The sequence below is a fragment of the Oncorhynchus clarkii genome, chromosome 9, assembly GCF_045791955.1.
Source record: "Oncorhynchus clarkii lewisi isolate Uvic-CL-2024 chromosome 9, UVic_Ocla_1.0, whole genome shotgun sequence".
NCBI classification, from domain to species: domain Eukaryota; kingdom Metazoa; phylum Chordata; class Actinopteri; order Salmoniformes; family Salmonidae; genus Oncorhynchus; species Oncorhynchus clarkii.
In genome coordinates this window covers 79590970-79614482 of record NC_092155.1, presented here as the reverse complement: position 1 = coordinate 79614482, position 23513 = coordinate 79590970, and the positions used below count along the sequence as shown (strand labels likewise).

At 45.6% G+C, this 23513-nt stretch overlaps 1 protein-coding gene across 1 annotated transcript in view; it reads right to left on the bottom strand.

The window, feature by feature from the left end:
• The window catches only part of LOC139417635 (patatin-like phospholipase domain containing 1), a 35088-nt gene extending 12208 nt beyond the window's left edge, over window positions 1-22880 (bottom strand). The window contains 10 exon segments of the mRNA XM_071166843.1: window positions 4846-4937; window positions 5160-5331; window positions 5491-5551; window positions 6243-6455; window positions 6732-6797; window positions 7299-7531; window positions 10715-10895; window positions 21616-21742; window positions 22219-22326; window positions 22789-22880. Of these exon segments, the coding sequence (XP_071022944.1) occupies window positions 4846-4937; window positions 5160-5331; window positions 5491-5551; window positions 6243-6455; window positions 6732-6797; window positions 7299-7531; window positions 10715-10895; window positions 21616-21742; window positions 22219-22326; window positions 22789-22880 (1345 nt within the window).
• Between the last annotated feature and the right edge of the window lie 633 nt (window positions 22881-23513).

The following is a 23513-nucleotide window of genomic DNA, read 5'->3' as shown; positions in this document are numbered from 1 at the left end:
CAATACCTGGTAGTAATGGTATCAGAGATGACCTGCAGGATCAATACCTGGTAGTAATGGTATCAGAGATTACCTGCACGATCAATACCGGGTAGTAATGGTATCAGAGATGACCTGCAGGATCAATACCTGGTAGTAATGGTATCAGAGATGACCTGCAAGATCAATACCTGGTAGTAATGGTATCAGAGATGACCTGCAGGATCAATACCTGCAGGATCAATACCTGGTAGTAATGGTATCAGAGATGACCTGCAGGATCAATACCTGGTAGTAATGGTATCAGAGATGACCTGTAGGATCAATACCTGGTAGTAATGGTATCAGAGATGACCTGCAGGATCAATACCTGGTACTAAAGGTATCAGAGATGACCTGCAGGATCAATACCTGGTAGTAATGGTATCAGATAGAGACCTGCATGAGCAATACCTGGTAGTAATGGTATCAGAGATGACCTGTATGATCAATACCTGGTAGTAATGGTATCAGAGATGACCTGCAAGATCAATACCTGGTAGTAATGGTATCAGAGATGACCTGCAGGATCAATACCTGCAGGATCAATACCTGGTAGTAATGGTATCAGAGATGACCTGCAGGATCAATGCCTGGTAGTAAAGGTATCAGAGATGACCTGCAGGATCAATACCTGGTAGTAATGGTATCAGCTAGAGACCTGCAGGATCAATACCTGGTAGTAATGGTATCAGAGATGACCTGTAGGATCAATACCTGGTAGTAATGGTATCAGAGATGACCTGCAGGATCAATACCTGGTAGTAATGGTATCAGAGATGACCTGCAGGATCAATACCTGGTAGTAATGGTATCAGAGATGACCTGCAGGATCAATACCTGGTAGTAATGGTATCAGAGATGACCTGCAGGATCAATACCTGGTAGTAATGGTATCAGAGATGACCTGCAGGATCAATACCTGGTAGTAATGGTATCAGATATGACCTGCAGGATCAATACGTGGTAGTAATGGTATCAGAGATGACCTGCAGTTTCAATACCTGCAGGATCAATACCTGGTAGTAATGGTATCAGAGATGACCTGCAGGATCAATACCTGGTAGTAAAGGTATCAGAGATGACCTGCAGGATCAATACCTGGTAGTAATGGTATCAGCTAGAGACCTGCAGGATCAATACCTGGTAGTAATGGTATCAGAGATGACCTGTAGGATCAATACCTGGTAGTAATGGTATCAGAGATGACCTGCAGGATCAATACCTGGTAGTAATGGTATCAGAGATGACCTGCAGGATCAATACCTGGTACTAAAGGTATCAGAGATAACCTGTAGGATCAATACCTGGTAGTAATGGTATCAGAGATGACCTGCAGGATCAATACCTGGTAGTAATGGTATCAGATAGAGATGACCTGTAGGATCAATACCTGGTAGTAATGGTATCAGAGATGACCTGCAGGATCAATACCTGGTAGTAAAGGCATCAGAGATGACCTGCAGGATCAATACCTGGTAGTAATGGTATCAGAGATGACCTGTATGATCAATACCTGGTAGTAATGGTATCAGAGATTACCTGCACGATCAATACCTGGTAGTAATGGTATCAGAGATGACCTGCAGGATCAATACCTGGTAGTAATGGTATCAGAGATGACCTGCAGGATCAATACCTGGTAGTTAAGGTATCAGAGATGACCTGCAGGATCAATACCTGGTAGTAATGGTATCAGAGATGACCTGCAGGATCAATACCTGGTAGTAAAGGTATCAGAGATGACCTGCAGGATCAATACCTGGTAGTAATGGTATCAGCTAGAGACCTGCAGGATCAATACCTGGTACTAAAGGTATCAGAGATGACCTGCAGGATCAATACCTGGTAGTGATGGTATCAGAGATGACCTGCAGGACAATACCTGGCAGTAATGGTATCAGAGATGACCTGCAGAATCAATACCTGGTAGTAATGGTATCAGATATGACCTGCAGGATCAATACCTGGTAGTAATGGTATCAGAGATGACCTGTAGGATCAATACCTGGTAGTAATGGTATTAGAGATGACCTGCAGGATCAATACCTGGTAGTAATGGTATCAGAGATGACCTGCACGATCAATACCTGGTAGTAATGGTATCAGAGATGACCTGCAGGATCAATACCTGGTAGTAAAGGTATCAGAGATGACCTGCAGGATCAATACCTGGTAGTAATGGTATCAGAGATGACCTGCAGGATCAATACCTGGTAGTAATGGTATCAGAGATGACCTGCAGGATCAATACCTGGTAGTAATGGTATCAGATATGACCTGCAGGATCAATACCTGGTAGTAATGGTATCAGAGATTACCTGTAGGATCAATACCTGGTAGTAATGGTATCAGAGATGACCTGCAGGATCAATACCTGGTAGTAATGGTATCAGAGATTACCTGCACGATCAATACCGGGTAGTAATGGTATCAGAGATGACCTGCAGGATCAATACCTGGTAGTAATGGTATCAGATAGAGACCTGCATGAGCAATACCTGGTAGTAATGGTATCAGAGATGACCTGCAGGATCAATACCTGGTAGTAATGGTATCAGAGATGACCTGCAGGATCAATACCTGGTACTAAAGGTATCAGAGATGACCTGTATGATCAATACCTGGTAGTAATGGTATCAGAGATGACCTGCAAGATCAATACCTGGTAGTAATGGTATCAGAGATGACCTGCAGGATCAATACCTGCAGGATCAATACCTGGTAGTAATGGTATCAGAGATGACCTGCAGGATCAATACCTGGTAGTAATGGTATCAGAGATGACCTGTAGGATCAATACCTGGTAGTAATGGTATCAGAGATGACCTGCAGGATCAATACCTGGTACTAAAGGTATCAGAGATGACCTGCAGGATCAATACCTGGTAGTAATGGTATCAGATAGAGACCTGCATGAGCAATACCTGGTAGTAATGGTATCAGAGATGACCTGTATGATCAATACCTGGTAGTAATGGTATCAGAGATGACCTGCAAGATCAATACCTGGTAGTAATGGTATCAGAGATGACCTGCAGGATCAATACCTGCAGGATCAATACCTGGTAGTAATGGTATCAGAGATGACCTGCAGGATCAATGCCTGGTAGTAAAGGTATCAGAGATGACCTGCAGGATCAATACCTGGTAGTAATGGTATCAGCTAGAGACCTGCAGGATCAATACCTGGTAGTAATGGTATCAGAGATGACCTGTAGGATCAATACCTGGTAGTAATGGTATCAGAGATGACCTGCAGGATCAATACCTGGTAGTAATGGTATCAGAGATGACCTGCAGGATCAATACCTGGTAGTAATGGTATCAGAGATGACCTGCAGGATCAATACCTGGTAGTAATGGTATCAGAGATGACCTGCAGGATCAATACCTGGTAGTAATGGTATCAGAGATGACCTGCAGGATCAATACCTGGTAGTAATGGTATCAGATATGACCTGCAGGATCAATACGTGGTAGTAATGGTATCAGAGATGACCTGCAGTTTCAATACCTGCAGGATCAATACCTGGTAGTAATGGTATCAGAGATGACCTGCAGGATCAATACCTGGTAGTAAAGGTATCAGAGATGACCTGCAGGATCAATACCTGGTAGTAATGGTATCAGCTAGAGACCTGCAGGATCAATACCTGGTAGTAATGGTATCAGAGATGACCTGTAGGATCAATACCTGGTAGTAATGGTATCAGAGATGACCTGCAGGATCAATACCTGGTAGTAATGGTATCAGAGATGACCTGCAGGATCAATACCTGGTACTAAAGGTATCAGAGATAACCTGTAGGATCAATACCTGGTAGTAATGGTATCAGAGATGACCTGCAGGATCAATACCTGGTAGTAATGGTATCAGATAGAGATGACCTGTAGGATCAATACCTGGTAGTAATGGTATCAGAGATGACCTGCAGGATCAATACCTGGTAGTAAAGGCATCAGAGATGACCTGCAGGATCAATACCTGGTAGTAATGGTATCAGAGATGACCTGTAGGATCAATACCTGGTAGTAATGGTATCAGAGATTACCTGCACGATCAATACCTGGTAGTAATGGTATCAGAGATGACCTGCAGGATCAATACCTGGTAGTAATGGTATCAGAGATGACCTGCAGGATCAATACCTGGTAGTTAAGGTATCAGAGATGACCTGCAGGATCAATACCTGGTAGTAATGGTATCAGAGATGACCTGTAGGATCAATACTTGGTAGTAATGGTATCAGAGATGACCTGCACGATCAATACCTGGTAGTAATGGTATCAGAGATGACCTGCAGGATCAATACCTGGTAGTAATGGTATCAGAGATGACCTGCAGGATCAATACCTGGTACTAAAAGTGTCAGAGATGACCTGCAGGATCAATACCTGGTACTAATGGTATCAGAGATGACCTGCAGGATCAATACCTGGTACTAAAGGTGTCAGATAGAAATGACCTGCAGGAGCTTGCAAAGATTTATAGTTTTGCATGATGTCTACTTTGATGCTAACTAACATTTTTGAATCTGAGAGTAAACAGAGCCGAATATATTGATAAAAGTCACCTTGTCGTAGAGAGATTTACATGGTAATCAAAACGTCAGGTCACGGTGGCCTCCACGAAACACAGCCCTTATTTTAAGTGTTTTTAAAATACCCTACGGGAAAAATGTATGGTGGCAAAGTCAGCGCGAGTAAGAAAAGACACGTGCAAGTGTTAGATCAAGAAAGGTGGCGGTGATGGTTTCAGCATTTAATTTGCTTGATGACGCTGAGAGTGTGTGTGTGTGTGTTGCGAGTGTGTGTGCACGGCACCTGTGTTTATCCAGGTGGGCAGGGCTAGGTAAATGGCCTGCTCCAGGCTTGCCAGATGCCAAGGTAGATCTCCCCCTTCAAGATAACAGTTTCTCTGACTGCCTCTGGTCTCTGTCTGGGAGGACCACACATTCACCTCATCCACCCATTCTTCATCCTCCTCCTCCTCCTCTTCATCATCATCCTCCTTTTGCTCCCATCTCTTCATCTGCCTCCTCTCTATCTGCTCCTCCTCCTTCTCCTCCTCCTCCTCCTCCTCTTCATCATCATCCTCCTTTTGCTCCCATCTCTTCATCTGCCTCCTCTCTATCTGCTCCTCCTCCTCCTCCTCCTTCTCCTCCTCCTCCTCCTCCTCCTCCTCCTTCTCCTCCTCCTCCTCCTTCTCCTCCTCCTCCAGGTCTGTCTCCAGATCTGTCCATCCATCAGGAGGAGGTGAGAAGTGAGGCTCTGATGGTGTGTTAAGAAGTGGCAGACATAGGACCAGGTCTAGTGGGGTGGGGAGGGGGGATGCAGGGGTAGAGAGAGATACAGAGAGTGAGTGAGAAATAGAGAGAGAAAAAAAAACATAAGGAGTCACTAGCACTTCATCTCTTGCCACCATAAAGCGACTCATGTATACAGAGATCACATGACATCATGACCCACCACTGGTTTGTAGGAAGTGAAGGCCGTCTCTGTATCCACTGTGGTAGGCCTTGTCCAGAGCCTGAGGAGAGGTTATAGACACAAACACCCCTTCTGTTATCAACTATCATGTTTACAGCACTCTCACATTTACTGTGTGTAAGTAATGTCTCCACCTGGCCTTCTGATAGGCTAATCATTTGCTAGTCTGCAGATCTGAAAGGTGGGGATAGGTGGAGGCAATATGGTGGAGTCATCACTACATTAAGTTGTGCCATGGGAAGGAGGTTAGGGGTTGTTTAGGGGCCTATGGGAAGGAGGTTAGGGGTTGTTTAGGGGCCTATGGGAAGGAGGTTAGGGGTTGTTTTGGGGCCTATGGGAAGGAGGTTAGGGGTTGTTTTGGGGCCTATGGGAAGGAGGTTAGGGGTTGTTTTGGGGCCTATGGGAAGGAGGTTAGGGGTTGTTTTGGGGCCTATGGGAAGGAGGTTAGGGGTTGTTTTGGGGCCTATGGGAAGGAGGTTAGGGGTTGTTTAGGGGCCTATGGGAAGGAGGTTAGGGGTTGTTTAGGGGCCTATGGGAAGGAGGTTAGGGGTTGTTTTAGGGCCTATGGGAAGGAGGTTAGGGGTTGTTTAGGGGCCTATGGGAAGGAGGTTAGGGGTTGTTTTGGGGCCTATGGGAAGGAGGTTAGGGGTTGTTTTGGGGCCTATGGGAAGGGGGTAGAAGTAGAGAACTGGGTGGAGAGGTAGAGGGCTGAGTTTGTTTTGTGGTTATACCTCCCAGTCGTAGGGGTAGATGGCGTGTAGCATCCGGTAACCGTTGACAAGACTGCAGTGGAGGTACGCTCCGCTCACCACGATGTCACACAGTGGGGCGGGGTCCTTTGGGCAGATGTCCGTCTCACCAGCGAATGGAGACACAGTGAGGGTGTGGCCAATTGAGCAGGAGTTGGTCGGCTGGATACTGGAGAAACCACCGTCCACGTAATGCTGCGGGACAACACACAAACAGGGATATGATCACATGCACCATGGAGCACTGCTTTATAGCAGTCTCTTTCAAACCACTCATCAGGGAGCCGGTCCGTTGATCTAAACTATTCCAGAACCAGCACACCTGATTCAACTGGTCGACTAATCATCAAGCCCTTGACTCAGGTGTGCTACTCCAGGGGTTCAACTCCAATGTAAAACGTTTTGTGTATTAGTTTAAAGTGTAACAGGTTTAATATTAGCCCACAGACAGTGAGCAGTGTGGGGACTCACCACTCCTTTGTATCTTGGTGGCTGTATACCACAGTACCCAGGCAGAAAGCAACCGCACAACAGCGCCTCCATGTGGGGGAAACACAGAACTGCAGTTAAACATCTGGCTCATAGACAGACACCATCACTAAATTCAACATGTTGATACTTATATTTAATGCTGTGTACCATGGTAAACTGAGATCTACTCACGGTAAACTGAGATCTACTCACGGTAAACTGAGATTTACTCACGGTAAACTGAGATCTACTCACATTAAACTGAGATATACTCACTGTAAACTGAGATCTACTCACGTTAAACTGAGATATACTCACTGTAAACTGAGATCTACTCACGGTAAACTGAGATCTACTCACGGTAAACTGAGATTTACTCACGGTAAACTGAGATTTACTCACAGTAAACTGAGATCTACTCACAGTAAACTGAGATCACCTCACGGTAAACTGAGATCTACTCACGGTATACTGAGATCTACTCACTGTAAACTGAGATCTACTCACGTTAAACTGAGATCTACTCATGTTAGTTTTATCTATGTAATTGTCTATAGCATAACACACCTGCACCACGTCTTCTCGGGACGTGAACTTTGACACCATGATGTTCTGTCCATCTGGGATGCGTGTCATGGCGATGGCCAGGCGTCCGCTGGCCCTGATGTGGGCGTCGGCCGGTAGCAAGAGGCGCAGCATCCGTTCTATCCACACAGACACGTTCCCCGCAGGGTGCAGCGGCCCCAGGAGACGGCCCCTCATCTGCCGCGCAAACCTCAGCATCTCATCACGCACCATGTCTGCATGGCACACACACACACACATAAACAGTTGGCTTGTTACAGACAGACACACACAGACAGACACACACACACACACATATATAGACAGACACACACACACACATATATAGACAGACACACACACACACACATATAGACAGACACACACGCATAAACAATCGGCTTGTTACACACACACACACACACACACACACACACACACACACACACACACACACATATATAGACAGACACACACACATAAACAGTCGGCTTGTTACAGACAGACACACACACACACACAGACAGACACACACACACACACATATATAGACAGACACACACACACACACACATATATAGACAGACACACACACACACATATATAGACAGACACACACACACACACATATAGACAGACACACACGCATAAACAATCGGCTTGTTACACATACACATAGACACACACACACGCACACACACACACACACACACACACACACACACACACACACACACACACACACACACACACATATAGACAGACACACACACATAAACAGTCGGCTTGTTACAGACAGACACACACAGACACACACAGACAGACACACACACACACAAACAGTCGGCGAGTTACAGACAGACACACACAGACAGACACACACACACAAACAGTCGGCTTGTTACAGACAGACAGACACACACACACAGACACACACACAAACAGTCGGCTTGTTACAGACAGACACACACACACACACACACACACACACACACACACACACACACACACATATATATATATAGACAGACACACAAACGTAAACAGTTGGCTTGTTACAGACAGACACACACACACACACACACACACATGTATATAGACAGACATACACACAAACAGTCGGCTTGTTACAGACAGACACACACAGACAGACACACACACACACACACACAGACACACACACAAACAGTCGGCTTGTTACAGACAGACACACACACACACACACACACACACACACACACACACACACATATATATATATAGACAGACACACACACATAAACAGTCGGCTTGTTACAGACAGACACACACACACACAGACAGACACACACACACACACACACACACATATATAGATAGACACACACACATAAACAGTCGGCTTGTTACAGACAGACACACACAGACAGACACACATATATAGACAGACACACACACACACATATATAGACAGACACAAACACACACACACACACAAATATAGACAGACACACACACACACACACGCACACACACACACACACACACACACATATATAGACAGACACACACACACACACATATATAGACAGACACACACACACACATATATAGACACACACACACACACACACACACACATATATAGACAGACACACACACACACACACACACACACACATAGACAGACACACACACACATATATAGACAGACACACACACACACACACACACACACACACACACACACACACACACACACATATATAGACAGACACAAACACACACACACACACAAATATAGACAGACACACACACACACACACACACATATATAGACAGACACACCCACATAAACAGTCGGCTTGTTACAGACAGACACACACACACACACACACACACACACACACACACACACACACACACACATTTAGACAGACAGACACACACATAAACAGTCACCTTGGCACACACACATATTGATAAATACACACACACACAAACCCACACACATGTAGACAGACACACACACACAGAGACAGACACACACATACATAGACAGACACACACACACACATAGACAGACACACACACACACATAGACAGACACACACACACACATAGACAGACACACACACACATATAGACAGACACACACACACACACACACATAGACAGACACAAACACACACATAAACAGACACACACACACACACATAGACAGACACACACACACACACATAGACAGACACACACATAAACAGTCAGCTTGGCACACACACCGACAAGCACGTACACTCATACTGTACAATTAACTCTCTTACCCAGACTGGTCAACTTCTCAGCATAATTAACTTCTTGATTCTACTTGAGACGCATATGTCTCAAGTAGGCACCTGGAAATGCAAATGCGCTACGCTAAATGCTAAATGTACTCGTTTAAACTCAAACCTTGATCAAAATTCACAAGCAGGGTATTGAATTAAAGCTACACTCGTTGTGAACCTAGCCAACAAGTCAGATTTTTAAAATGCTTTTCGGCGAAAGCATGAGAAGGTATTATCTGATAGCATGCACCACCTGAAAATGCCTGAATGCGACGTAAACAAAGACTCTGCTTATCCGGCGCTGCACAAAACGCAGAAATAAAATATAAAACATTCATTACCTTTGACGAGCTTCTTTCTTGGCACTCCTATATGCCCCATAAACATCACTATTGGGTCTTTTTTTCGTTTAAATCGGTCCATATATACCCAAAATAGCTTTCTGTGGAAGCTGTGTCATTCAGAAAAAAACATCGTTTTTTAACGCTGCATCATTTTTTTAAATAAAAAAAGTTGACGATAAACTTTCACAAAACACTTCGAAATCCTTTTGTAATCCAACTTTAGGTATTAGTAAACGTTTATAATCTATCAAAATGATTACAGGGCGATGTATATTCAATAGCTCCTCGTGTGCAAATCAATGGCTGCCCATGTCCACATTAACAACGTCCTGGTGGAGACTGGAAGAAACGGAAGCCAGATAGATGGATTTTCCAACAATAAATTCAATTGAAAATGACGACAATGGCGACATCGTGTGGAATTTGTATGAATTGCATGCAGGTCGATATTAAATTTTGTCCTCTTTTAACAACCCATGGAAGTGACTTATGGAAATTATTTTTAGCTTTCAGAGAGCAGTTTTTCTTGCGTTTTTCAATGAAACACACGATCTGTTATAGTCACAGCCGTGATTTAACCAGTTTTAGAAACTTCAGAGTGTTTTCTATCCACACATACTAATCATATGCATATACTATATTCCTGGCATGAGTAGCAGGACGCTGAAAAGTTGCGCGATTTTTAACAGAATGTTCGAAAAAGGAGGGGGTAGAAGTTTAACTCTCTTACCCAGACTGGTCAACTTCTCAGCATAATTAACTCTCTTACCCAGACTGGAGCCACAGACTACGGCAGCAGCCACCAGAGACCCGGCCGAGGCCCCCATGACCTTAGGGGCCGTCTGCAGCACCCTGGGGGACCGGTCCCGCATGCTCTGGGCCACACCCAACTGGTACGTAGCCAGGAACCCCGATCCAGAGAAGGAGATGGACAGAGGAGCAGGCACAGACTGACCAGACACAGACTGCCCACTGGAGAGAGGAGGCTCCACAGACCTCGATGGAGACATGTTTAGGATACAGGAACAACAATCAACTAGACTTGACTTTCACTGTTATTGGTGTCCGAGGAGACGAGGAGAGGTTATCAGGCTTGTTATCTTTCGGTGTCCAAGAGGAATAGGAGAGGTTATCAGGCTTGTTATCTTTCGGTGTCCAAGGAGAATAGGAGAGGTTATCAGGCTTGTTATCTTTCGGTGTCCAAGGAGAATAGGAGAGGTTATCAGGCTTGTTATCTTTCGGTGTCCAAGGATACGAGGAGAGGTTATCAGGCTTGTTATCTTTCGGTGTCCAAGGAGACGAGGAGAGGTTATCAGGCTTGTTATCTTTCTTCTTCTCAGCCTCTATTGAGGTTTAGTCTTCTCATCAGGAGAATATCTGAGGTTTTAGCAGACGGGCGGAGTGGTCACAAGTCCTCGCCGAGTTATTTGACGTTCTGTAAATCCAATCAAGGAACAGAGGGATTAGAACTGGAGTACTCTGGCTGAGCTCTGTTGCTCTTTACATAGTCCAGTAGATAACATCGGTCACACTAGTTTAGGAGTGTATTCATTAGTCACACACCGTAGCAAAAACATTCAGAAACTGTTTAATCCAAACGTAAAACATTTTACGATGAAAACAAGTTTATTTCGGACAAATTCAGGTAGGTCCCGCTCTGTTTTGTTTCGTTTGGTTCCTAATGAATACACCAGGGTTTGATGACAGTTATCGATGTCGATCAGCAGCACCCGGGTCTCTCGGTGGAATGTGTGATGTCCTCAATAGTGCATATCATAGACAATCAATTAGTAAATTGATTATAATTCTTAGGCAATCAGTTGGAGACCTCTTGTCTCCCAGATCTCTTCAGTGTGTCTTGTCTCTCTCTGTGCTGTGAACAAATAGTCTGCTCCATGATCTCTGAACTGCATCAACAGGAAGCTGGTAATCAGAGCCTAGAGCCTGTATTATTCAGAGAGTGTGTCAGACTGCTGATCTATGATCAGCTCTCCCCTCTTATTCATTATGATCTTAAAGACATAACTGATCCTAGACCAGCTCTCCTCTCGTATTCATTATGATCTTTAAAGACATAATTGATCCGACATCAGCTCTCCTACTGATACGGTTTGTGAATAGGATTTACGCGTGATGTTCTTCAGCATCAATCAGCCGTTGTTTAAAGTCCCCACTGAGAATGATCTGATTACCACCACCACATGAACCAGGGTGCCGTTGTGTCGACACACAACAGGGAGTGTGTTCCCCAGATATCAAAGGGAAGCAGAATGAAACGAGGAGGAACCTACCTTCATTTGTCAAAAGGAAACTCCTGTTTTCATTGCAACACAACAAAAAAAACGTTTTCCCGTTTGGATGGTTTTCCGTTTCAAAAATCATTGGATTCCATGAAAATGCAACATGCCTAGTGTTGGGGTAAGGAGCTACCTAAAGTGTTGGGGTAAGGAGCTACCGAAAGTGTTGGGGTAAGGAGCTACCGAAAGTGTTGGGGTAAGGAGCTACCGAAAGTGTTGGGGTAAGGAGCTACCTAAAGTGTTGGGGTAAGGAGCTACCTAAAGTGTTGGGGTAAGGAGCTACCTAAAGTGTTGGGGTAAGGAGCTTTCTAAAGTGTTGGGGTAAGGAGCTACCGAAAGTGTTGGGGTAAGGAGCTACCGAAAGTGTTGCGGTAAGGAGCTACCGAAAGTGTTGGGGTAAGGAGCTACCTAAAGTGTTGGGGTAAGGAGCTACCTAAAGTGTTGGGGTAAGGAGCTACCTAAAGTGTTGGGGTAAGGAGCTACCTAAAGTGTTGGGGTAAGGAGCTACCTAAAGTGTTGGGGTAAGGAGCTACCGAAAGTGTTGGGGTAAGGAGCTACCGAAAGTGTTGGGGTAAGGAGCTACCGAAAGTGTTGGGGTAAGGAGCTACCTAAAGTGTTGGGGTAAGGAGCTACCTAAAGTGTTGGGGTAAGGAGCTACCTAAAGTGTTGGGGTAAGGAGCTTTCTAAAGTGTTGGGGTAAGGAGCTTTCTAAAGTGTTGGGGTAAGGAGCTACCGAAAGTGTTGGGGTAAGGAGCTACCGAAAGTGTTGCGGTAAGGAGCTACCGAAAGTGTTGGGGTAAGGAGCTACCTAAAGTGTTGGGGTAAGGAGCTACCTAAAGTGTTGGGGTAAGGAGCTACCTAAAGTGTTGGGGTAAGGAGCTACCTAAAGTGTTGGGGTAAGGAGCTACCGAAAGTGTTGGGGTAAGGAGCTACCGAAAGTGTTGGGGTAAGGAGCTACCGAAAGTGTTGGGGTAAGGAGCTACCTAAAGTGTTGGGGTAAGGAGCTACCTAAAGTGTTGGGGTAAGGAGCTACCTAAAGTGTTGGGGTAAGGAGCTTTCTAAAGTGTTGGGGTAAGGAGCTTTCTAAAGTGTTGGGGTAAGGAGCTACCGAAAGTGTTGGGGTAAGGAGCTACCGAAAGTGTTGCGGTAAGGAGCTACCGAAAGTGTTGGGGTAAGGAGCTACCTAAAGTGTTGGGGTAAGGAGCTACCTAAAGTGTTGGGGTAAGGAGCTACCTAAAGTGTTGGGGTAAGGAGCTACCTAAAGTGTTGGGGTAAGGAGCTACCTAAAGTGTTGGGGTAAGGAGCTACCTAAAGTGTTGGGGTAAGGAGCTACCTAAAGTGTTGGGGTAAGGAGCTACCTAAAGTGTTGGGGTAAGGAGCTACCTAAAGTGTTGGGGTAAGGAGCTACCTAAAGTGTTGGGGTAAGGAGCTACCTAAAGTGTTGGGGTAAGGAGCTACCTAAAGTGTTGGGGTAAGGAGCTATCTAAAGTGTTGTCGAATCCAACGTAAATCTATCAGTCATTATAAACTAGTAATAAAAGCTTGTGAAATTCTAGATAGCATCAAGGCTGATGACCACACACACACACACACACACACACACACACACACACACACACACACACACACACACACACACACACACACACACACACACACGGACGGACGGACAATTTTTTCAGAATGGCACAAATTCCCCGATATCAGGGTACTCATGTCAACATCCGTCCGACCGACCATTTTTGGACCGACCGACCGACCGACCATTGGTTCCCTCCCACATGGAACCATGTTCCCTTCCCTGTGGACCCTGGTCGACGGACGGACCGGACCGGACCGACCGACCGACCATTTTTGGACCGACCGACCGACCGACCATTGGTTCCCTCCCACATGGAACCATGTTCCCTTCCCTGTGGACCCTGGTTAACAGTAGAGGACTGTACGGGTTCCCTTCCCTGTGGACCCTGGTCAACAGTAGAGGACTGTACGGGTTCCCTTCCCTGTGGACCCTGGTCAACAGTAGAGAACTGTGTGGGTTCCCTTCCCTGTGGACCCTGGTCAACAATAGAGGACTGTACGGGTTCCCTTCCCTGTGGACCCTGGTCAACAGTAGAGGGTACGGGTTCCCTTCCCTGTGGACCCTGGTCAACAGTAGAGGACTGTACGGGTTCCCTTCCCTGTGGACCCTGGTCAACAGTAGAGGACTGTACGGGTTCCCTTCCCTGTGGACCCTGGTCAACAGTAGAGGACTGTACGGGTTCCCTTCCCTGTGGACCCTGGTCAACAGTAGAGGACTGTACAGGTTCCCTTCCCCTGGTCAACAGTAGAGGACTGTATGGGTTCCCTTCCCTGTGGACCCTGGTCAACAGTAGAGGACTGTACGGGTTCCCTTCCCTGTGGACCCTGGTCAACAGTAGAGGACTGTACGGGTTCCCTTCCCTGTGGACCCTGGTCAACAGTAGAGGACTGTATTGGGTCTCTTCCCCTGGTCAACGGTAGAGGACTGTATGGGTTCCCTTCCCCTGGTCAACGGTAGAGGACTGTACGGGTTCCCTTCCTTGTGGACCCTTGTCAACGGTAGTGGACTGTACGGGTTCCCTTCCTTGTGGACCCTGGTCAACAGTAGAGGACTGTACGGGTTCCCTTCCCTGTGGACCCTGGTCAACAGTAGAGGACTGTACGGGTTCCCTTCCCCGTGGACCCTGGTCAACCACAACTACTGACCACAACCACTGTCCACAACCACACAACTACCACATCTACATAACCACTGACCACATCTACATAACCACTGACCACATCTACATAACTACTGACCACATCTACATAACTACTGACCGCATCTACATAACTACTGACCGCATCTACATAACCACTGACCCATATACATAACCCCTGACCACATTTACATAACTCCTGACCACATATACATAACCCCTGACCACATCTACATAACTACTGACCGCATCTACATAACTACTGACCACATCTACATAACCCCTGACCACATCGACATAACCCCTGACCACATCTACATAACTACTGACCACATCGCCATAACTACTGACCCAATCTACATAACCCCTGACCACATCTACATAACTACTGACCACATCTACATAACCACTGACCACATATACATAACCCCTGACCACATCTACATAACTACTGACCACATCTACATAACTACTGACCACATCTACATAACTACTGACCACATCTACATAACCCCTTACCACATCTACATAACTACTGACCACATCTACATAACCACTGACCACATATACATAACCCCTGACCACATCTACATAACTACTGACCACATCTACATAACTACTGACCACATCTACATAACTACTGACCACATCTACATAACCCCTTACCACATCTACATAACTACTGACCACATCTACATAACCCCTTACCACATCTACATAACCACTGACCACATCTACACAACCACTGACCACATCTACATAACTACTGACCACATCTACATAACTACTGACCACATCGACATAACCACTGACCACATCTACATAACTACTGACCACATCGACATAACTACTGACCACATCTACATAACTACTGACCACATCTACATAACTACTGACCACATCTACATAACCCCTGACCACATATACATAACCACTGACCACATCTACATAACCACTGACCACATCTACATAACTACTGACCACATCTACATAACCACTGACCACATCTACATAACTACTGACCACATCTACATCTCTACTGACCACATCTACATAACCACTGACCACATCGACATAACCACTGACCACATTGACATAACTACTGACCACAATGCTTCTGTTCTCAGTCTCTACAGTACATGTAATGCTTGTGTTTTCAGTCTCTACAGTACACGTTATGCTTGTCTTCTCAGTCGGTACTGTAAGTGTTATGCTTGTCTTCTCAGTATTTAGTGTATCTGCTTGTGTTCTCAGTCAATACAGAATATAAATGTGTTTTCAGTCTGTACTGAAAACTTTTTATATGTGTTTTCAGTCTGTACTGTAAGTGTTATACTTGTGTTTTCAGTATGTACTGTAGTTTCTGTTTTCAGTCTGTACTGTAAGTGTTTGTGCTTTCAGTGCATTTGGAAAGTATTCAGACCCCTTGACTTTTTCCACATTTTTTTTTATATTACAGCGTTACTCTAAAATTCAATAAGTTGTTTATTTTCCTCATCAATCTACACACAATACCCCATAATGACAAAGAAAAAACAGTTTTTTAGAATTTTTTGCAAATGTATGAAAGTTAAAAACGGAAATATTGTATTTACATAAGTATTCAGACCCTTTACTCAGTACTTTGTTGAATAACCTTTGGTAGCGAATACAGCCTCCAGTCTTCTTGGGTATGACGCTACAAGCTTGGCACACCTGTATTTGGGGAGTTTCTCCCATTCTTCTCTGCAGATCCTCTCAAGCTCTGTCAGGTTGGAAGGGGAGCATCGCTGCACAGCTATTTTCAGGTCTCTCCAGAGATGTTGGATCGGGTTCAAGTCCGGGCTCTGGCTGGGCCACTCAAGGACAGCATTGTCTTGGTTGTGTGCTCAGTGTCATTGTCTTGTTGGAAGGTGAACCTTCTCCCCAGTATGAGGTCCTGAGCGCTCTGGAGCAGGTTTTCATCAAGGATCTCTCTGTACTTTGCTTCGTTCATATTTCCCTCAATCCTGACTAGCCTATGTTAGAAGTTCACCTAGGGGTCATCAAATATTTGATTTATTAGAATAATTGATTATGCTTATGTTGTATTAATAGAAGGGGAGGGGTTATAAGACCCCTTACATTTATAGGGTCCTAGACTACAGATTAACTATATATATATATATATATATATATTCATTATAGAGGTTTGGAATTGGTCCACAGTTGTTTTTTAGTTCTCTCTCTCTCTCTTTCTCTTATAGAGAAGACCCATCTTAGAGATGTGTGACTGAGACAGAACTCTGCAGAGGAGTCTGGGAGATAAGAGGCTCGTCAAACATTCCACAGTAAATCAACTTTGAGGACGTTTACTGCTAAGTTTGTAGATAACACTAAAAGCCTTGTTTATGTAGCTTGGTAGGCACGGGGTTTTGGTCTCAGGAGTAAAAAGGTAATGACGTAGTCAGTGACATCACGAAGGTGGGACGTCGGTTTAACAAAACACCTGGAGACCTTTTGTTTGATGCAGAACTTACTCAGAAACATGTGTGCTGTGTTCCTGTTCCTGTTCCTGTTCCTCTTCCTGTTCCTGTTCCTGTTCCTGATTGTCAACTTCTTTCTGCAATTGCATTAATAAAGGATTTGTAATGATTTAATTAAAGATATTGTCATAATGCTAATTTCACCAATGAGCCAATGATTGACAAGGACGAAAGGAACCAACCCTAACACCTACCAGTCCCTGCCATTGAAAAACATCCCCACAGCATGATGCTGCCACCACCACGCTTCACTGTAGCGATGGTGCCAGGTTTCCTCCAGATGTGACGCTTGGCTTTCAGGCCAAAGATTTAGATCTTGGTTCTATCAGACCAGAGAATCTTGTTTCTCATGGTCTGATAGTTCTTTAGGTGTCTTTCGGCAAACTCCAAGCTGGCTGTCATGTGCCTTTTACTGAGGAGTGGCTTCCGTCTGGCCACTCTACCATAAAGGCCTGATTGATGGAGTTTGATGAGAATTATTTATTATAAGCTTGTAACATGCCTCTGATTATTCATTATGAATAGGATGTATAGGATGTGTTTCGTTTACATTCTTCGGTGGAACCACAATGTCACAAATAATGGAACACACACAGCATGAGCATTAGTCCCAAAAAAGATGTGTTAAAGACAATTAGAAAGAAGGTTGGTATTTATTTATTTTGACTGTAACTGTTCCTGTTTCTGTTTCATTGGGGCCTGAAACTGAACCTGTTTCTGTTTCATTAGGGCCTGTAACTGAACCTGTTTCATTGGAGGCTGTAACTGAACCTGTTTCATTGGGGCCTGTAACTGAACCTGTTTCGTTAGGGCCTGTAACTGAACCTATTTCTGTTTCATTAGGGCCTGTAACTGAACCTGTTTCATTGGGGCCTGTAACTGAACCTGTTTCATTAGGGCCTGTAACTGAACCTGTTTCATTAGGGCCTGTAACTGAACCTGTTTCATTAGGGCCTGTAACTGAACCTGTTTCATTAGGGCCTGTAACTGAACCTGTTTCTGTTTCTTTAGGGCCTGTAACTGAACCTGTTTCTGTTTCTTTAGGGCCTGTAACTGAACCTGTTTCATTAGGGCTTGTAACTCAACCTGTTTCATTAGGGCCTGTAACTGAACCTGTTTCATTAGGGCCTGTAACTGAACCTGTTTCATTAGGGCCTGTAACTGAACCTGTTTCTGTTTCTTTAGGGCCTGTAACTGAACCTGTTTCTGTTTCTTTAGGGCCTGTAACTGAACCTGTTTCATTGGGGCCTGTAACTGAACCTGTTTCTGTTTCATTGGGGCCTGTAACTGAACCTGTTTCATTAGGGCCTGTAACTAAACCTGTTTCATTAGGGCCTGTAACTGAACCTGTTTCATTAGGGCCTGTAACTTAACCTGTTTCATTGGGGCCTGTAACTGAACCTGTTTCTGTTTCATTAGGGCCTGTAACTGAACCTGTTTCTTTGGGGCCTGTAACTGAACCTGTTTCTGTTTCATTAGGGCCTGTAACTGAACCTGTTTCATTAGGGCCTGTAACTGAACCTGTTTCTGTTTCATTCGGGCCTGTAACTGAACCTGTTTCATTAGGGCTTGTAACTCAACCTGTTTCATTAGGGCCTGTAACTGAACCTGTTTAATTAGGGCCTGTAACTGAACCTGTTTCATTAGGGCCTGTAACTGAACCTGTTTCTGTTTCATTAGGGCCTGTAACTGAACCTGTTTCTGTTTCATTAGGGCCTGTAACTGAACCTGTTTCATTAGGGCTTGTAACTGAACTTGTTTCATTAGGGCCTGTAACTGAACCTGTTTCATTAGGGCGTGTAACTGAACCTGTTTCATTAGGGCCTGTAACTGAACCTGTTTCATTAGGGCCTGTAACTGAACCTGTTTCATTAGGGCCTGCAACTGAACCTGTTTCGTCCAGATACTCAGCTTATTTGTGTTTTGACTTTTTTTTAGGAATGAGAGTGTTTCTATGAATATCTATTTGTACAGCTGTGGACAGGTTTATCGGGATAGTATTACGCCCAGTCTACTATGGGAGAGATTTTTGGAATATTAATTTGTACAGCTGTGGACAGGTTTAGGTTATCGGGACATTATTGCGCCCAGTCTATGTTTACAACTATTGATTATAAAAGTGTTCTCTTCTCTGTCCATTTATACAGCTTGTGTCATAATGGAGGTTTATGGATATGGATGCAGTTGGCAGATTAGAGACACCTTTTATTTCCATGTGTAGACCACAGGAGGAGGGTGGCACATTAAACTGTGTCTGAAGCCGTTCCATTTGCTCCGTTCCAGACATTATTATGAGCCGTTCCTCCCCGCAGAATCCGGCACTGGTGTAGACGCAACAAATCTCCATCAGATAGAGATTGGATCATCTTGATTGGATGGCGACAACCACATGTTAACGCAAGGTGAAACCAGGGCTAGAGAGAGAGGGGTTGGGATAGAGAGAAGGAAAGGGAGAGAGAGAGAGAGATAGAGCGAGCGATAGAAATGGATACACAGAGAGACAGAGATAGCTGGAGGAGTTATAGAAAGAACGATAGAGATGGATAGACGGAGAAAGAGAGAGAGAGAGAGAGAGACAGAGAGACAGAGAGAGAGAGAGAGAGAGCGAGCGAGCGATACAAATGGATACACAGAGACAGAGAGAGGTGGAGGAGTTAGAGAAAGAACGATAGAGATGGATAGAGAGAGAGAGAGAGAGAGAGAGAGAGAGGGATATAGAGAGAGAGCGCGAGAGAGACACTCTCAAACTTCGAGTACTGTAAGCCTCATTCAAATATAGTGTACTACTTTAGGCCAGGGCCCTATAGAACCCTATTCCCTATATAGTGCACTAATTTAGACCAGGGCTCTATAGAACCCTATTCCCTATATAGTGCACTGCTTTATATCAGGGCCCTATAGAACCCTATTCCCTATATAGTGCACTACTTTAGACCAGAGACATTTGGGATGCATACAGCCTATGACATATCTGGGGGATCTTACAACTATGGAAATAGAATCCCACGGAATGGATGAATTCTGTTCAATGAAACAACTAGGTTATTATATTTGGTTGAGTTTGGTTTGGTTTATATTTGGTTGAACACCATTTCAGGAGGGGAAAATATATCACCATTTCAGGACGATAAGATATATCAACATTTCAGGAGGATAAGTCATATCACCATTTCAGGAGAAGTTATATCACCATTTCAGGGGAAGTTATATCACCATTTCAGGGGAAGTTATATCATAATTTTTGAAGGAGAAGTTATATCACCATTTCAGGGGAAGTTATATCACCATTTCAGGGGAAGTTATATCACCATTTCAGGGGAAGTTATATCACCATTTCAGGGGAAGTTATATCACCATTTCAGGGGAAGTTATATCACCATTTCAGGGGAAGTTATATCACCATTTCAGGGGAAGTTATGTCATCATTTCAGGGAAAGTTATATCACCATTTCAGGGGAAGTTATATCATCATTTCAGGGAAAGTTATATCACCATTTCAGGGGAAGTTATATCACCATTTCAGGGGAAGTTATATCATCATTTCAGGAGGAGAAGTTATATCACCATTTCAGGAGGAGAAGTTATATCACCATTTCAGGAGGAGAAGTTATATCACCATTTCAGGTGAAGTTATATTAACATTTCAGGAGGAGAAGTTGTAACGTTCGTCTTCTTCCTCTGATGAGGAGTAAGAGAGATCGGACTAATTTGCGGCGTGGTAAGTGTCCATTTTAATGAGACAAACTGAACACTACAAAATACAAAATCACAAAGTGAAACAAACGAAACGGTCCCGTGTAACAAACACTGACACGGAAAATAATCACCCACAACTCAAAAGTGAAACCAGGCTACCTAAATATGGTACTCAATCAGGGACAACGGTAAACAGCTGCCTCTGATTGAGAACCAAACCAGGCCAAACACAGAAATCCCAAAACATAGAAAAAGGAACATAGACAACCCAACCAACTCACGCCTTGACAAAACTAAAACAAAGACATAATAAAATAATTAAGGTCAGAACGTGACAGTACCCCCCCGCCCCCCAAAGGTGCGGACTCCGGCCGCAAAACCTAAACCTATAGGGGAGGGTCTGGGTGGGTGTCTGTCCGCGGTGGCGGCTCTGGCGCGGGACGTGGACCCCACTCCACCATAGTCCTTCTCCGCCTCTTTACCCGCCTCCGTGGCCTCTTTAACGTGACGACCCTTGCCGCCGACCTCGGACTGGGGACCCAAGCCACGGGTTCCGAATGGACGGGAGATTCCGGCAGCACTGGACGGACGGAAGATTCCGGCAGCACCGGACAGGAGGGAGACTCCGGCAGCTCCAGAGTGATGGGCGATTCTGGCAGCGCCGGTGTGACGGGCGATTCTGGCAGCTCCTGGCTGACTGACGGCTCTGGCAGCTCCTGGCTGACTGGCGGCTCTGGCAGCTCCTGGCTGACTGGCGGCTCTGGCAGCTCCTGGCTGACTGGCGGGTCTGGCAGCTCCTGGCTGACGGGCAACTGTGGCAGCTCAGGACAGAAGGGAGACTCTGGCAGCTCAGGACAGACAGGAGACTCTGGCAGCTCAGGACAGACGGGAGACTCTGGCAGCTCAGGACAGACGGGCGACTCTGGCAGCTCAGGACAGACGGGCGACTCTGGCAGCTCAGGACAGACGGGCGACTCTGGCAGCTCAGGACAGACGGGCGACTCTGGCAGCTCAGGACAGACGGGCGATTCTGGCAGATCCGGACTGGAGGGAGACTCTGGCAGATCCGGACTGGAGGGAGACTCTGGCAGCTCTGGACAGGAGGGAGACTCTGGCAGCTCTGAACAAGAGGGAGACTCGGCAGCTCTGAACAGGCAGGAGAACCTGTAGGGAGGAGACGGAGAGACAGTCTGGTGCGGGGGGCTGCCACCGGAGGGCTGGTGCGTGGAGGTGGCACCGGATAGACCGGACCGTGAAGGCGCACTGGAACTCTCGAGCACTGAGCCTGCCCAACCTTACCTGGTTGAATGCTCCCCGTAGCCAGGCCAGTGCGGCGAGGTGGAATAGCCCGCACTGGCAAGTGCTGGCGAACCGGGGACACCATGCGTAAGGCTAGTGCCATGTACCCCGGCCCAAGGAGACGCACTGGAGACCAGATGCGCTGAGCCGGCTTCATGGCACCTGGCTCGATGCCCGCTCTAGCCCGGCCGATACGAGGCGCTGCTATGTATCGCACCGGGCTATGCCTGCGCACCGGGGGCACCGTGTGGCTCACGGTATAACACGGTGCCTGCCCGGTCCCTCTCTCTCCACGGTAAGCACGGGGAGTTGGCGCAGGTCTCCTACCTGACTTCGCCACACTCCCCGTGTGCCTCCCCCAAGCAATTTTTGGGTCTGCCTCTCAGGCTTCCAGCCGCGCTGCCGTGCTGCCTCCTCATACCGCCGCCTCTCAGCTTTCGCTGCCTCCAGCTCTGCCTTGGGGTGGCGATATTCCCCAGCCTGTGCCCAGGGTCCTTTGCCAGCAAGGATCTCCTCCCATGTCCAGGAGTCCTGAGATCTCTGCTGCTGCTGCTGCCCGTTACCACGCTGCTTGGTCCTTTGGTGGTGGGTGATTCTGGAACGTTCTTCATCTTCCTCTGATGACGAGTAAGAGAGATCGGACCAATTTGCGGCGTGGTAAGTGTCCATTTTAATAAGACAAACTGAACACTACAAAATTACAAAATAACAAAGTGAAACAAACAAAACAGTCCCATGTGGTACAAACACTAACACAGAAAATAATCACCCACAACTCAAAAGTGAAACCAGGCTACCTAAGTATGGTTCTCAATCAGGGACAACGATAAACAGCTGCCTCTGATTGAGAACCATACCAGGCCAAACACAGAAATCCCAAAACATAGAAAAAGGAACATAGACAACCCACCCAACTTAGGCCCTGACCATACTAAAACAAAGACATAATAAAAGAACTAAGGTCAGAACGTGACAGAAGTTATATAATTTCAGGAGGTGAAGTCATATCCCCATTTCAGGGGAAGTTATATCACCATTTCAGGTTAAGTTAT